Here is a 16,670-nt window from a genome sequence, read left to right on the forward strand (position 1 = left end):
TCCTGAAAGTCTGAATCAGACGGTAGTCAATCAGATTCGTTATCCAACTGTCATAAATTCGAATCCCGAGGGAAGATTTCTAAGCGCAAAGTATGTTTGATTAACAAAAAATAAAAATTGATTAGCATAAAAATTATACCTTAATATTGAAAAAGTATAAAATCACTTAACAAATAGTCAACGGGCCTTATACATGATCATTCAAAATACATGATCATCGAGGGCCATAAAAAAATCACCTTGCCAGCCACGTTTGGCCAGCGGGCCATACTTTGTTCAACCCCTGCTTTAGCCGCTGTATCTCAGCAACCAGAGGTCCAATCGTCAATGTCTCTTAGACAATTTTACAGCAAATTTTCTGAACTTTAAGTACTAGATTTCAGTTTTTTTTTTACAAAAAATACTATTGTTGAAAAAAATCATGACTCGTCGGCAAATTACTGGTCTATACCTGGGTACTGAAAAGACAGAATGCGTAACGTGATTTCCGAATGATCCCCACTGCTCCTCACTAATACAACTGCACAACAGCTGTAAACATAAACAAAGTAGAAGGCCATGTTCAAGCTCAAGCGTGACATATTTTTTGCTGCTGAATCGACTCGTTTTGAAACCTTTTGGATCTGATGATATTAAAGTTTACGATGAAAAATTAAGTTCTTCGTGCTTTTTTTGTTTAAAGACTAAACAATGGGTGGCCAAAAGAGTCCTTCTTTGTTTTCAATGTGATGAAAAATTGCGTCAGAAGTGGGGGAATTTTGTGAATCAGAAGAGCAACCGGATGGAAGTTATGAGATTATGGATCTTTGAAGCGCAGTGGTAATACAGGCAGGTGTCATTCACAGTTACTGATAATTCGTCGTAAACAATTCGTAAACATAGGTTTTGCGTGAGACATAGCGCTTATTGATATGTTAGCGACGAATTATGACAATCTCGATTTCATCCCTTTTCTAAAGATTTGTTGACTTTGAATACCTCAAAAGCTTAACGCCCTCGACTTTTTTGACAAAATAAACTATAGATCGATTACAATACTTGCCACTTCTTGGCATCATTTTTCAAACAGTAAATTGGTTCCGCTTTGACAGTTCTAAATTGAGGCCGCTTTGCGGACAACTATTCTGCACCCATGTCTATACTTCTGAATTGCGTAAAAGATGCGGGGTTTTGTCCCCTAAAACATATGAAAAAAAAATCAAAAATAAAAAAAATATGGATTTTGGGAGATTGATTTTTGTGGAAAAAGGTTATAAAAAGCACATTTTTTTCGCTCTACTATTTTATGTCTGAATAGTCCTCATCAATACCAACAACTTTGCCGAAGACATCAAATCAAACAAAAAATTCCTTGAAAAGTTACAGATTTTCGAATATTTACGTAACATTTTTGTATGAACAGCTGCCAAAATTGTATGGAAATTTGTATGGGTGAACCAATGACATAAAATGGCACCTTTGGTTAAAAAAATACAAAAAATAAAAATGTTCGACATCGCCCGATTTCGTAGAGTGTTGCTCTAGTAGAAATGTACTCACCGTCGTAACCAGCCGTCCCGCCAGCTGATTCTCGTTGACCTTCACGTCGTAGAACATGTGCTCGAACGCCGGATTGTGCAGATTCGCCGGTAGGATCGTTATCTTAACCCTGGTGAAGCTCGTGTAAACCCCGTCCGTGACCGAAACGTTCAGCACGCTCTGGTGCTTCTCGGCAAAGTTCTGCATGTTGACCAGCGTGATGATGCCCGAAATCGGATCGATGTCGTACGTCTGCAGCTCGTTGCCCTGGGCTATTGTGTACGTGAGTCGATCGTGGTCGATGTAATCCGGATCGGACGCCGAAACGACCGTCACGAACTGGCCGCGGGCCGCGTGTTCCGACAGGACGCACGTGTACGACGGTTGCTCGAACTTGGGCGGGTTGTCGTTCATGTCCAGGACGGAGACCCAGACGTGGGCCGTCGAGCTGAGACTTGGCACGCCCCGATCGCTGGCGATGACGGTGAAGTGATGGTGGCTGAGCGTTTCGTGGTCGAGGGACTTTTTCAGGTAGATTACGCCGTCCGTGGCGTCCATGTGGAAATACTCGGAGGTGTTCTTGGAGTCGGTTTGCAGGGCATACGTGACGACTTGGTTGATGCCTAGAGAGGTGGGTGAGATGCAAGTGGTTAGTTAGAATGGTATTTAGGAATTTTCTGTTTTGTTAACAAAATGATGGTTGGTTTCTGGATCAGATACAATTCACTTAATAAAAGTTAGTTTAGAGCTAACAAATGGTCTAAACCTAGTCAATTAGTTTGGTTTTCGAAAAATAATCAACTTGTCAACATTTTAATCAGTGAAAGCTGCAGCTCAGTGAACACACAAAAACATCAAATCATTGATGCTATCAGTGCTCAGTTCTTTTTAGTAGCAAAACAAACCCCACCCCCTATTTCCAATGAAGCATCAATTCCCAACCCCAACCCACAACCAGCTCGATTGTGTCACCAACTGCTCGATTATTTGCAACGATACGCTTTCGTTGCGATGCCACAAATTATCTGCCATTCAGCAACAGCGAACCGTTTTGCGCCAGAAAGTGCAACTCAGCTGTGTGTCGGCGAAATCAAACACGACAACAATGTAATGCAATTTGCAGGATCCACCCTGACCATATGCAACACCACCACCAGGGCAGTTGACTGCACAAAAACAATTTCCATCGCCGGGGAAAAACTTTTTCTGCGAGAAAAGCTGACGGTCAGACATTTGCGCCCTTTTTCCCGAGTCAGGCCAGCAGACTAACGCCAACGCAGCTTAATAGGTGGCGAGTTTTCCGCTTTTCCAGTACGATTACATTTAGCTTTTGAGACACTTTGACAAAAAATTCTGAAAGTTCACAATGTATGGCTTGATTATGAAACATATTTTTTTTTTGCAAATTATTGCCTGTTGTAATAATTTCTACCTAAATTTTCACTGAAGTTTGTGTCTGAATTTGTTTTACAAAACTGTTTCAGTATACGAATAAACCAATATATTTTCAATATTTCTCACAGTGCCCAACAAAGCCGGGGATGTTGTTTACCGATTCCGGGAAACTCTTTCCAGCCAATCCAAAAAGGGGCCAGGTGGAGATGACTCCATTATCAGCAATTAGAAGCGATTTCAAGCTTCCTGCTTTCCCCTAGACCATTGTTTCTCCACCAGACTTGCGCTGACTTGGGGTGACTTGGCAAGGGAAGAAGCTGTTGAAGCTGTTGTTGTTGTTGTTGTTGTTGTGCGCAGACTTCCTTCCGGGCGACGCGGTGGTGGCCAACTGGAATGAGTTTCATTACGCTTGGAAGTTTGCCCGTTTTCTGGCGAAACATGTTCCATTGCATCTGTTGTTTGGTTTCATCAGGTTAGTTAAAGGTACGTGATGTTTTCAATTGTGACCCCGCACTCTCTTCGGGTGAAATGGCTTTGTTTTCAAATAGCCCGGTAATGATGGGTGTTTTGGGATTACACGTGAGCCGAGTTGGCAAAATCACAACGCATCTGATCCGCCCGGGGGAGCATAAACACGTGTGTGCATGGTTGAACCATAAATTTACGGATTATCAACATTTTCAACAGCGGGGTGATAATCTGCTATTAGCATTGAATGACCGGAGGTATTTACTCTATTTAGCTTATTGTATCTGATTTGTTGAAATCAGAATGCTTAAAGAGCTAATTTGTATCATAAAATCATAAAATCATAAAATCATAAAATCATAAAATCATAAAATCATAAAATCATAAAATCATAAAATCATAAAATCATAAAATCATAAAATCATAAAATCATAAAATCATAAAATCATTAAATCATAAAATCATTCAATTTAAAGAAAAGGTCAGCCCCTTGCAAAATTTCCACAAAAAATCAGAGCCAAAAAAAATCCTCAAAAAATCAGGGTCAAACAAATTATTGATAATATTGAATTTTTCAAAAAAGTTGTGTTTTTTATTGCAAACTTTTTGCAATATTTAATCTTGTATTTTAAATCAAATAGGATATTTATTGGCTTTGAAAAATTAAAGATTTTGGCACCAAAGGTCAAAAAAAAAAAAAATAAAAACGTAAGAAAAAGTTTGTCTCTAAAATTTATTAAAATTTTGTTTTTGAGTGCATAGGGGAAATTCTCGTATGTTTGGCAGGTTAAGCACTCGCTCCTAATTCCGTCCAATTTGCTGGTTTTCACTATTTAAACAACTAATTTTGCAAAACTTTTGATAGAAACTTACTTGTTCACTTCTTATTGAACTATATATCATTCGACTACAGTTTAAAACGCTTTTAATTAGCGTTAATTGACTGTCAAAGTTCTGACCTGCCAATATAGAGGCACGCTGGAATTAGATGCTGTTCCCCTAATTGGCAAAGAGAGCGCGTGGTCGTAAAAAATATTCGGAGTGAAAAGTGATTTTTTGTGATTTTCAAAGCCCTTCCTATATCATCGTTGATCGGAAGGCACGGCGTCGGGTGGATTGTGTTTAAATTTTTCGAATAAGGTTTTATTTTTTATGGTGAAAATGCTATTTCTATATAATGATCGAAAGACGCACTGACATTTTGGATCGTCGAGTATAGTGGAGCAAAATAATTTTGTGTGAGTGATTTTGTATGTTAACCAGAAAGACCTTCCCATAGCATCGTTGCTCGGAAGGCTCGCCGAAGGGTCTGTTATGAAAGTCCTCCCCATAGCATCGTAGCTCGGGAGGCATCGAAAAGCCAAAACCTTATCCTACTAACCCAAAAAAATAATAATCACGTTATGCTTGAAGGAGATGCTGTAGATTCAACGGTCTCAAGCGGTATTAACAAGTATATAGCGAAAAACTATGTGCTTGATGAGTCTGCAACTTCAACTATCGGACTAACATTCCTCCCTTTCGTTGAACTGCAGGCTTCTTAGGAGGGCGCCGGTGTTGACTAATAAAGTAGAGATCTTCAGAGGTTAAACAGTGAACGGATGGTTGGCTCCCACTGATCATTTTTGATTCATTGTTTAACTTCAGCTGATCTGTCAATAACGGAGTAGCAGCTCATTGGCAGTCAACCATGCTCATGCTCATGCTAAAAATTTATTAAAATTTGTTTTTTTTTGTTGTTGAAATTTTGACAATTATTATGCTTTAAAGTCAAGCACACAGATATTTTGTTTTAGAAGAGTAAAATGTTCATTTTAACATATGCAATTTCTTTTAACAATTTAAAGATAAGATAATCTAAAAATTCTAAGTGTAAATATGGGTATCCGGCGCCGTCGCTCCGTGCCGTACTCAGACACTTAGGAGTCCAGGGCGGCGAAGTCCTTGTAGTTAAAAGAAAGACACTAGTGAATGGTACTAGCAATGGTGGCCGACAGCTATAAAAGTCAACTTCGTTTTTTTTTAATTTTAAATCTAAAGATTCAAAGACATGAAGATTTGAAGATTTGAAGATTTAAAGATTTAAAGATTTAAAGATTTGAAGATTTGAAGATTTGAAGATTTGAAGATTTGAAGATTTGAAGATTTGAAGATTTGAAGATTTGAAGATTTGAAGATTTGAAGATTTGAAGATTTGAAGATTTGAAGATTTGAAGATTTGAAGATTTGAAGATTTGAAGATTTGAAGATTTGAAGATTTGAAGATTTGAAGATTTGAAGATTTGAAGATTTGAAGATTTGAAGATTTGAAGATTTGAAGATTTGAAGATTTGAAGATTTGAAGATTTGAAGATTTGAAGATTTGAAGATTTGAAGATTTGAAGATTTGAAGATTTGAGTATTTAATGAATTGAAAATTTGAAGATTTAGCCATTGAAGATTGAGAAAATCATAGAAATATTTAATTATTTATAAATTACAAATTTCAAAAAACTGTATGAGTTCAAAGAATTTATTTTTTTAAAGGGCCATCCATAAACTACATCGTATTTGGAGGGGGAAAGTACTTTATACTGAATGATCTATTTTAAGCTTTTAGTTATCTGTTTTTTTTTTATATTCTGTTTTCAGTTTTCAATGTTCAGTTTTAATTTTTCAGTTTTATCGGTGATTGTCTTTTATTGTGATACTTCAATTGATTTTACAGTTTCATCCCAATTCATTTCCTCGTAATTAGTTCTTCAAGTCATTTCTCCAAGTTTGTTTTTACTGACTCCATGAATTGGAATGAAGATAAATCGCTCGCTTTCCCGGAATGCTTTTTCTGCTCATTTTTTGCTCTTCACCAGCTCGGTGCCCCGAAGGTGAAGATGTCATCTGTTTAAATTAGACAACAACAGGAACCAGAACAATAACGACGCCAGTCACCCTGCTGTCACCCAAGAAGAAGAAGAAGAACAATCCCTGTCGTCGTCGTCGTCGGTTCCCTGTCAGCTTCACCATCACCAGGCCCCGGAAGTGCAGACACAAAAACCATCATCATCTGGCCCCGAGACTTACCGGTGTCGTTATCCTTGGCCTGCACTTTGAGGATGGCCGTCCCGAACTGGGCCCGCTCGGACACGGTGATGTTGTAGCTGTCCTGCTCGATCTCCGGCGGGCAGTCGTTGACGTCCTGGACCAGCACCGAGACGGGCACTTCCGCCGACACGCCGGAAACGCTGTCCGTGGCTCTAATTAAAAGTTCGTAGCTCTGGCGCTGCTCGTAGTCCAGCTCGTCCACCACGTAGATCGCACCTGGAAAATCGTCGTTGTGGTGTGGAGAAAAAGAGAGAGAAAGTGAAAAATATGTAAGGATTAACAATTTATGCTTTAATGAAAGTATTAAGCCGCTGCCGCGGAAGCATGCAAAGTGTGTGCACGCCAATTTTATGATATTTTTTTTTGCTATGCTGAAGGTGCGAATAATATGTTAGCAACAACAACAACAACAACAACAACGGTGTGCATAAAATGCAATGTTTCATTTTGTGCAACGTGGGGGGAGGCCACTATTAATTATGATTGAAACAGAGCAGCCGAGCGTGGATTAATCCTTGGATGCAGTAGTTTATATTACACACCTGGAAGGGCTAGAAAAATTGTTCATGCAAATTAGTATGACACAAAGTAACTTAATAATAATTGATTGTTTTCGGCACAATGGCGTCAATGAGACTGATTTGATGAAATTACATGCTGTTTTGAAAGAAAATAATTAATAATGAAACCGAACAAAGCACATATCTCCTGAAATGTTCACGACTCAACTGAAATTGCAGCAATTTAAATTACAAAATACTTCGAGGACCATCGAGTTCAATCGACAAAACCCTCTCGAAGGTGCGCACACGTGGTATTGGTTTTTGCGGTTATTCACGAAACAAAAAACCAATCGTATGTAATCAAAATCCTAATTACGCAAAGTTTTACGCACATTCGCACAAATTTGTGGTTTTCCATGCGTGGTTGGTTCTCTCTCTGGTGTGTGTGTTATCACCCGATTAAATAAGTTCTGTGCGCGGCCGTAATTGGAAATTGCGGTGCCAGACTAATAATAATGAAGCCCAACCCCTTGTAGCCCTCCAAAAACCAACCCTCGATACTATAGTGTCAAACCGTTTACGTGATTACGATTTGGTTTCGGGCGCCGGCGTGGGTGAATTTGCGTGGGAAAGGGTCAATGTGTGGGTTGGTGTGTTACCCAAAAATGGGCCCCAAATCACGTTTCGCAATTATACGCCCAACAAGTCGGACATCGAATACATACTGGCAAAAATAGGCTCGCGGTTTGATGGAACTAAAACCGGATCGAATTTGGGTAAATTTAGAAATATTTTTTCACGTTTGAATAGTGAGATTTGAGCTAGTTTTTTTGTATCGTAGAGATGAGTTTTTTTTTAGCAAAACCCAATCTAAATTTCGAACGAACTTTTAACAGTTCAGAATGTATTAAAAAATGATTCCAATTCAACGTTAATTCAATATCATTTTTTTTATTTATGCAAATTGATGAAAATAGAAGTATTCTGCTTTTTAGGCATTTATAGCATAATTTATCTAGTTTGAACTTATTTTTAATAAAAATAAAATTTGAATTTCGTTTTAATATCACAAGATGTTTTAAAGGTACTAAGATAATTCCATTGATTTTTAAGGAATTATTTTATAAAATATAGCCATTTTATTTAATTATTAATGAAAACAAAAATTCATAAGATAGAAACCCTTATCAAAGAATTTAGAAAATCGAAGAATTACAACAAAAAAAAAAAATAGACGAATTTCAAAGAATTTGAAATCACGTCAAAGAATGTCCAATTCAATTCAATTCTTTATTAATACATGTAGAGTAAAGACTGCTCCTTTTCAATAACTACAATCAGAATGTTAACGAATTTCCAAGAATTTCAAAGATTCAAAAATTGAAAGATTGTTTATGCAATTAATTTAAGAAAAACAAACAAATTAAGATTAAATAGTTTGAATTGAATCACAAATCAATTTTTTGGTAAAAATTAAAATGAATTTGAATGAATTCAAATTTTGATTATATTTAAACTATTTTAAGAAATTTAAGTCCTAACGAGATATTGCAATATCTTAAAAAATAATTTAATGAATTTTTAAGAATTTATTTATTTTGGAAATTTTTAAAAACATGTTATATAAAGCTTTGGAAAATTTCGAACAATTTCTGAAAAATACGAAAAATTTAAAAAAAAAATTCGAAAAAAATATTCAAAATACCGAAGAAAGAATTGAAAAAGTCAATGCATTTCAAGATTATCAACAAATAAACAAAAGATTTTTAAAGAATTTAAAAAAAATCATAGAATTTCAAAAGATTTCGAAGAATTTCAAAAAATTTCAAAGAATTTCAAAGACTTTCAAGAATTTCAAAGAATTTCAAAGATTTTCAAAGAATTTCAAAGAATTTCAAAGAATTTCAAAGAATTCCAAAGAATTTCAAAGAATTTCAAAGAACTTCAAAGAATTTCAAAGAATTTCAAAGAATTTCAAAGAATTTCAAAGAATTTCAAAGAATTTCAAAGAATTTCAAAGAATTTCAAAAAATTTCAAAGAATTTCAAAGAATTTCTAAGAATTTTAAATTTTTTTAAAGAATTTTAAAAAATTTAAAAAAATTTTGAAGAATTTTAAAGAATTTTAAAGAATTTTAAAGAATTTTAAAGAATTTTAAAGAATTTTAAAGAATTTTAAAGAATTTTAAAGAATTTTAAAGAATTTTAAAAAATTTTAAAGAATTTTAGAGAATTTTAAAGAATTTTAAAGAATTTTAAAGATTTTTAAAGAATTTTAAAGAATTTTAAAGAATTTTAAATATTTTTAAAGAATTTTAATGAATTTTAAAGAATTTTAAAGAATTTTAAATTTTTTAAAAGAATTTTAAAGAATTTTAAAGAATTTTAAAGAATTTTAAAGAATTTTAAAGAATTTTAAGGAATTTTAAAGAATTTTAAAAATTTTTAAAGAGTTTTAAAGAATTTGAAAGAATTTTAATGAATTTTAAAGAATTTTAAAAATTTTTAGAGAATTTTAAAGAATTTTAAAGAATTTTAAAGAATTTTAAAGAATTTTAAAGAATTTTAAAGAATTTTAAAGAATTTTAAAGAATTTTAAAGAATTTTAAAGAATTTTAAAGAATTTTAAAAAATTTTAAAGAATTTTAAAGAATTTTAAAGAATTTTAAAGAATTTTAAAGAATTTAAAAGAATGTAAAAAATTTAAAAGAATTTAAAAGAATGTTAATAGTAGTTTATGCAACAAGTTGCAAAAAGAGGATTTTTTCAGCACGAGTCGTACATTTATCCAACGAGGTTCACCGAGTGCTGAAAAAATCAAGTTTTGCAACGAGTTCCATACAACATTTTTTGCAATTTCAAAAAACACACACTTAGTGAAATTTTATGTCAAATTTTAATTTTTTTGTCAATAAATCGTTTAAATAAAAAAAATGTTGAAAAGTGTTACTTTTCGAAACAAGTGCTGAAAAGTTCAACTTTTCAGCACCCATTTGAGTGCTGAAAAGTAGAACTTTTCAGCATTTATTTTGAAAAGTGTTGCTATTCGATTCTGTTATTTTTGGTACAGAAAAGTAGGCTATTTTGTCGTTCAAGAATGACAGGAAAAGTAAGTAGTTTCACGACGGAATTGCAAAAAGAATTTTAAAGAATTTTAAAGAATTTTCAAGAATTTTAAAGAATTTTAAATACTTAAAAAAAAAACTTTAAAGAATTTTATAAAATTTTAAAGAATTTTAAAGAATTTCAAAGAATTAAAAAAAATGTTTAAATAATTTTGACAAATTTTAAAAAAATTAAAGATCTTTACAGAATTTGGAAGAATTTCAAATTTTTTTTTAAAGAATTTAAAAAAAAATTAAAGAATTTCAAAGAATTTTTAAGAATTTTAATCAGTTTTGAAAAATTCTAATAAAATTAAAAAAATTTAAGGTATTATAAAATTTTTTGAAGAATTTTACAGAATTTTTAAGAATTTTAAGGTATTATAAAGAATTTTAAAGAGTTTTAATTTTTTTTAAGAATTTAAAGAAATGTTAAAGAACTTTAAAGAATTAAAATTTTTTTTTTAAAGAATGTTGACAAATTTTAAAAATTTTAAAGAATTTTTAAGAGTTTGGAATAATTTCAAAAAAGAATTTTAAAGAATTAAAATGAATGTAATTTTTTTTGCCAAAATTCAAAGAAATTCAATGATTTAAAAAAAAAGTAAAAAAAATCAGAAATTTAAAAAAAAATAAAAAAGTGTCGAAGAACTTCAAAGAATTTCGAAGCATTTCTAAAAATTCCCCAGAATTTCAAAGGATTTAAAATAATGTAAAAATACAAAGAATTAAAAAAAAACAAAGAATTCCAAACAATTTCTGAAAATTCAACAAAATTCATATAATGTCGAAGAATTAAAAAAAATAAAAGAATTAATGGAATTATTGGAATTTTGAACTAATATTCAACGAGGCATTAAAATTTTTCTATTGAGATTACGAAAAAAAAAGAATTTTATTTTAAAATGAATTTAAAAAATTCATTAAAATTTATAGAATTTCATAGAACTTAAAAAGAATTTTGAAAAAAATTCAACTGATTTCCAAGTACTATTAATTAGATTTAAATTGACTTTTTTCCCCAAAATCTGCCACTGTGATGACACCTGCTGGTTGTTTTCCGGGAAACCGATTACAACATGGGCGCGAAACGCCGGAAATTGAGGGTCGATTTCTGGTGCATAATTCAAAATCGACCAACCTAACTGGGCTTGGTGGATATGCTGATGGGCTAAAACAATAACATTTAAATCTGATTCCGAGCGCCACACACACACAATTCTACACACAATTTCACTGCATAAATGAGTAATGTTGATGGCGATTTGAAATTACAGCCGCCAGCCAGGGACGGAAATTGTGTGCCACACTACATGTATAGTCATTTTGTGGAGGATAAACGGTTTCGATGCTGTCAAACCGACTGGAAAATGGATGGAACATTTGGCAATCCACTGCGGGGTTGTAGTTGGTGGATATCGAGTTGATTCCGGGGTGACCTGATATGTGTAATGTGGCGGTCTAATGAAACGTGTATTAATTAATGAGTTCAACCGGCCGATCGATTCCGTGCTGGCAAATTTACATTGTATAATTGGTTTCGATTGTGTGTGTTTGAAACTGGAGTAGGTTGAAATTGATGTTGATTGAACAGGACTGGATTACAAAAGCTATCATTTAACCTTTGAAAATCCACAAACTCCAAATTTTAACATCTTCACCGGAGCAATTTTCGTTACAAAAAGCTATCAGCTTTGCAATTTGTTACCCCCCTCCAAAAAAATCCAACGACGACAAATTCTTCCCTCTCAACATCACCCAAAATAGGTGTTACACTAAATAGTAGCACATCAGTAAATAGTTTCCTTCTACGCCTTCTTCATCGCGCTGCTGGAGACCATGTCCAGGTTAATTGCACCGAGACGAGGCTTCCCACCCCTCACTCCTGGTGGAAACATGCCACAAATACCCTGCTGTTTCGTGTTTCGAAAGGAGTTTAGTTTCCTTCCTGGAAGCACCTCAGAACACGAAGCACCTTCAGCTTGGCTCGGTTGTTGATGTTGTTGATGCCTCTGGACGGTCCTGACAGAGTATTGGAAGCTGCACTTGGGTAAAATACAGATCGATGGCCGCACGTGTATGCGGAGAAAAGCAGGGTGGTTGTTTGTGTAAAATATGGTTTGAAATTATTTAAAATATTTTTGAATGATGACCCGGAATTTTTGAAAAAGTTTATTCTTTCGAGGTGGAAAAGTTATAAATTTGATTTTACGCAAAAAATCTTTTCTTTGTTTAAAAAAAATCATCGAAGAACATTATCAATCGAGACACAGATAAATTCGTGTTTAAAATATTCATGACTTATTTGAAATTAACTTAAACTCTTAAATTATTATTACTTTAAAATTGTAGCCAAATCAGTTTTTGCTCTAGACTGATTATTTTAAAATGGGCACCAATTTCAAGATTAAACCACTTAAAGTTTATTTTGAATAACTAATTTCAGTGTTTAAATTTTTTGAAATAGTGTCTATGATTTACCATTCCTAATTTTTTTTTTTCAAATAGTTTGAAATTAATACAGTCATCCCTCATATTCGGAACAGTTTATAGATCGGCCAATGTTCAACAAATCATATAAAATCGATAATTGAACATAATGATTTGCTTTTACCTTCATTTGAAAGCTTTTCTTGCGATCTTTCGATTGATGTATAGACCGGCTGTACATTTTTACGTTTTATATCAAGTTTTCAAAGAAAAACATTGACCCTTGAAATCCACAAATTCGGAACACTTTTTTCTTACGATGTAAACTAACTTTTTTTTCTCTCCAGGAGTACATATTTTTTTACAAAATAATGACTTTGCACTCTGAAACCAATAAAACTCATGCTTAGTTATGTTTTATGAATGGTCTACTAACTTTTTTGTGAAAATATCAGTTGAATTCAGGTGTTCCAAAATTGTGGGAGACACAATAACATCCCACAATCATGGAACAGGCAATTTGAAGGCAGTGGGCAAACATGGGCACTAATTTAAAAAAAAGAGAAACAGCAACTATTTTCAAACAATTTACCCTAAAAATAGCTACAACTTGAAAACGGAGCACTTTATCAAAATTTTACTAGAGTACTTTTTGATCGCAAATTCGATTTTACATCGAAAAATGAAGTTGAAAAACTGTTGCGACCAATGTTTCAATTTTTTGAAAAAAGTCAGTATTGATTCAAAAATTCTCAACTCGGTCGAAGACTTTTTGCACATTCTGGCAATTCCTGAAAGGTTGGCATTTGATGCCCCCTAAAACATATTTATAAAAAAAGTGTTTTTTTTTTTTGCAAATCCTTACCCATACCTACAACTTTCTCGAAGACACCAAATCCATCTTAAAAATTCTTTAAAAGAAACAGATTTTTGAATTTTCATATACGATTTTTTTTATGGACAGCTGCCAAATTTGTAAGGAAAAATGTATGGACAAAATAATGATGCAAAATGGCTTCTTTGGACATACCAAAGGCACCAAAAAAGTTTCAGCCGGATCAAAAAATACAAAAAAATTCAAATTACCGAAATTTAAGAGAATTGCAGCAACAAAAATTAAAGAATTCAACTCTGATATTTTGATATATTACAAACTGAAATCGAATCAGCTCTAACATTTCAAAAAGGTGAAAAATTCAATATCACTCCCCTTTGAAGTATTACAGTTGTTATCAAAATTCTACAAATATTTTTTCGAAAAGATCAGAAAATTTGAAAATGTATCATTCTTTAGACAAATTAAAAAATTAAGGAGAATACAATATTTTTTGACTTTTGAGCAACTCTCTACCAAACCCGGAAATGGATTTTATTTGTATTTCTTGATTTGGCTCAAACTTTGTGGCCTATGACCAAATAAACTATTTTGTGTGTGGCGTAATATTCAATGTTTTGCCCTTTTAAAATGTTAGTCTTGATTTAAAAATTTTCAAAATATGTTTTGCTTGCTGTTGCTGAGATATCGTCATTAGAAAATGATAGGATGTTTTGGTGAGATTAAGAAAACTTCAATTTTCGTGTTTCTTTTTCTTAACGCTGCTGTATCTCAGCAACCCGAGGTCCAATCTTCAATGTCTCTAGGACAATTTTATAGCAAATTTTCTAAACTTCTCAAAAAAAAAAAAAATTTAGAAATGGTCACTTATGGTCACTATTTTTAAAAATTGAAAAACTGCAAATATGTCGCTAAAATCAAACTTTCGGTGGCTATATCTTGAAAACGGAGCCCATTATCAAAAATCTGTAAAGTACTTTTCGATTGCAAATTCAATTTTGCATTAAAAAATAATGTCAAACTTGTTTTTGCATGAAACTTCGATTTTTTTTCCAAAAATCACTGTTTTTTTTTTTAAATTCATAACTCGGCAGCAGATTTTTTGACCATGTTTCTCTATGGCTCAAAAGTTGCGGATTTTTGTCCCCAAAAACGTATCAAAAAATCTCGAAAATCAAAAAAATACGTATTTTGGGAAATTAAGTTAAAGTGAAAAAAAAGTTGATAAAAAAATCTGCAATTTTTTTTCCGTGTACCTATTTTTTTCTCATAAGTCCTCAACTATACCTACAACTTTGCCGAAGACACCACATTGATCAGGAAATTCACTCAAAAGTTTCAGCTGTTTGAATATTTACATACCATTTTTGTATGGACAGCAGCCAAAATTGTATGGAGACTTGTATGGGTGAACCAATGACGCAAAATAGCTTATTTGGTCTTAGGGAAGGCCCCCCAAAGTTTAAGTCAAATAAAAAAATACAAAGAATAAAAATGGTCGAAATCGGCCGATTTCGTAGAGAGTTGCTCTTTTTTGTTATCTTATTCCCCTTTCCCTCTCTCATCAAAATCGGTTGGAAAAATAAGGGGTAAAAAAAAATTGGTTATGTGTATCTGACGCTTTCAAAACAACTTAATGAATTATTATTTGATCTTAAATTTTACATAAAAATCATAAATTTAATTTTCATCTTCAAGGTTGATCGAAAGTGCAATTCACTAATCCATCTACGTGTTATCGTGATTGCTCCAAAACGACTCATTCACTCGCTACAATCAATCGAAAGCGACAAAAGCCTGCTCTGACCGTTTCCTACAGTTTGTCGCTTCCAAACCAATCGCTACAGAATACTCCCCAAGTAACCACAAGCATTTAATCAAAACTCTATATTCACTCTTAATAAACATTCTCAATGCTATGACACTTTAAACAGACTTTCCAAATGTTTTGAAACATTTGTAGCTTGAAACATTATTACCTACTGTATAATGACATATAGAACAGCCAATTAAAGTTTCAAAGCATTTAGCACAATAATGTTTTGAAGCATTAATGGTAAGCTTTATATATCACTGTAAAGTAAGCCATTAATGTTACATCACACTTTGACATTTCTTAAATGTCTCAAAACACTAACTCAACTCTAGTGAGGGCAATAAAAGTTTGGCAGTATTTCGAGGTATTTTTATGTTTATGGTTGGAAAAGTCGATCCGCGTCTATAAAAAAGGTGAGTTTATTACATTAAATTTAACTAGGTTTTGTTTAAAATTATTCTTATTTCTAGCTGCGATGGCAAAAACAAAATCCGGAAAGGAGGAGGTCCAGGTTTTGCTGTGTGCTGGAACTGTAGGTCCGCGAGGGCGAGCCGTTTCGTTGGCCGCTCAGAGCGTCGCTCAGAATCACCACGGCGCGCACACCGGCGGAAGCTGCATGCCATCGGCAGAAACCGCTCCAAGACCCCAGGACCGGGTGCCTAGTCGGCACTCTGAGCCCTGGCCGCATCGAAGACGTGATGCCGATCCCGTCCGATTTGCCTCGCCGAAAGGGAGGTCGCCGCGAGAGAGAGTGCTGACATTTTTGTGGTGGCTTTTTTGTGACGCTGTGCATGTTTCCTTTTACAAACTCAGGAAATGTAATTAATGAGTAATAAAGGATGAAAAAAGTAAATATACAAGTGCGTTATATCGTGATTAACCTTTGTAGCTAAGTGAAGAATAAATGCTCCTATTTAACCTGCCAGGTGTTTTTATTTTCCTGAGTAAAATAAAGTTGTTCTGACTGACTGTATTGAAAAACATCAACTGTTCATACATATTTCAGAACGGACGAGACGGTTGGCGCAGCGCATCAAGGAGAAACATCTCATAAAAATTCAATTCAACACGCCGTTTAAAATCTCCAATCTAGAGGAACTCAACAAAAAAATCACAAATAAGCTTTCAAAAACATAATCTCAGCGTGAAAAGCACTCTCCCCAGAAAGAGAGAGCTGCGCAAAACTTTTTTGAATGTTTCTATTTTTAATACTGTCGGTAAAGCAGTATTTTGACATTTTACCACGGTATAACTTTATATCAACTCTACCCGTCGCCACTCAATTTTACCTCTATGCGTATAAAGTGAATATAAAGTTTTGAGACCCTATTGGAATACTTTATATGTTGATATAGAGGGGACTTAAAGCTACCTTATACAGTCCCGCGGTTACTTGGGTCTCTTTCCGCTCTCCCTCTCACTTCAATCAAGTAGTACAGCGAATGGTTCAAAGAGACCGTTTGCGTTATGTCGCTCAGTCGCTGAGTCGAAATCTTTTGCGATCGGCTTTGTTTTACTCAT

The 16,670-nt window shown here is 33.7% G+C and overlaps 1 protein-coding gene across 6 annotated transcripts in view; it reads right to left on the reverse strand.

Annotated features, from left to right (window-relative positions):
* Window positions 1-16,670, reverse strand: part of LOC6042530 (fat-like cadherin-related tumor suppressor homolog) — a 660,890-nt gene that overhangs the window by 26,217 nt on the left and 618,003 nt on the right. For all 6 annotated transcript variants that reach the window (XM_038257357.1, XM_038257356.1, XM_038257355.1 and 3 more), the window contains 2 exons: window positions 6,442-6,678; window positions 1,540-2,141 (listed from right to left, as the gene is read on the reverse strand). In XM_038257357.1, coding sequence (XP_038113285.1) covers window positions 1,540-2,141; window positions 6,442-6,678 — 839 coding nt within the window. The remainder of the gene's footprint in view (window positions 1-1,539; window positions 2,142-6,441; window positions 6,679-16,670) is intronic.

This window comes from Culex quinquefasciatus, chromosome 2 (genome assembly GCF_015732765.1).
Source record: "Culex quinquefasciatus strain JHB chromosome 2, VPISU_Cqui_1.0_pri_paternal, whole genome shotgun sequence".
NCBI lineage: Eukaryota > Metazoa > Arthropoda > Insecta > Diptera > Culicidae > Culex > Culex quinquefasciatus.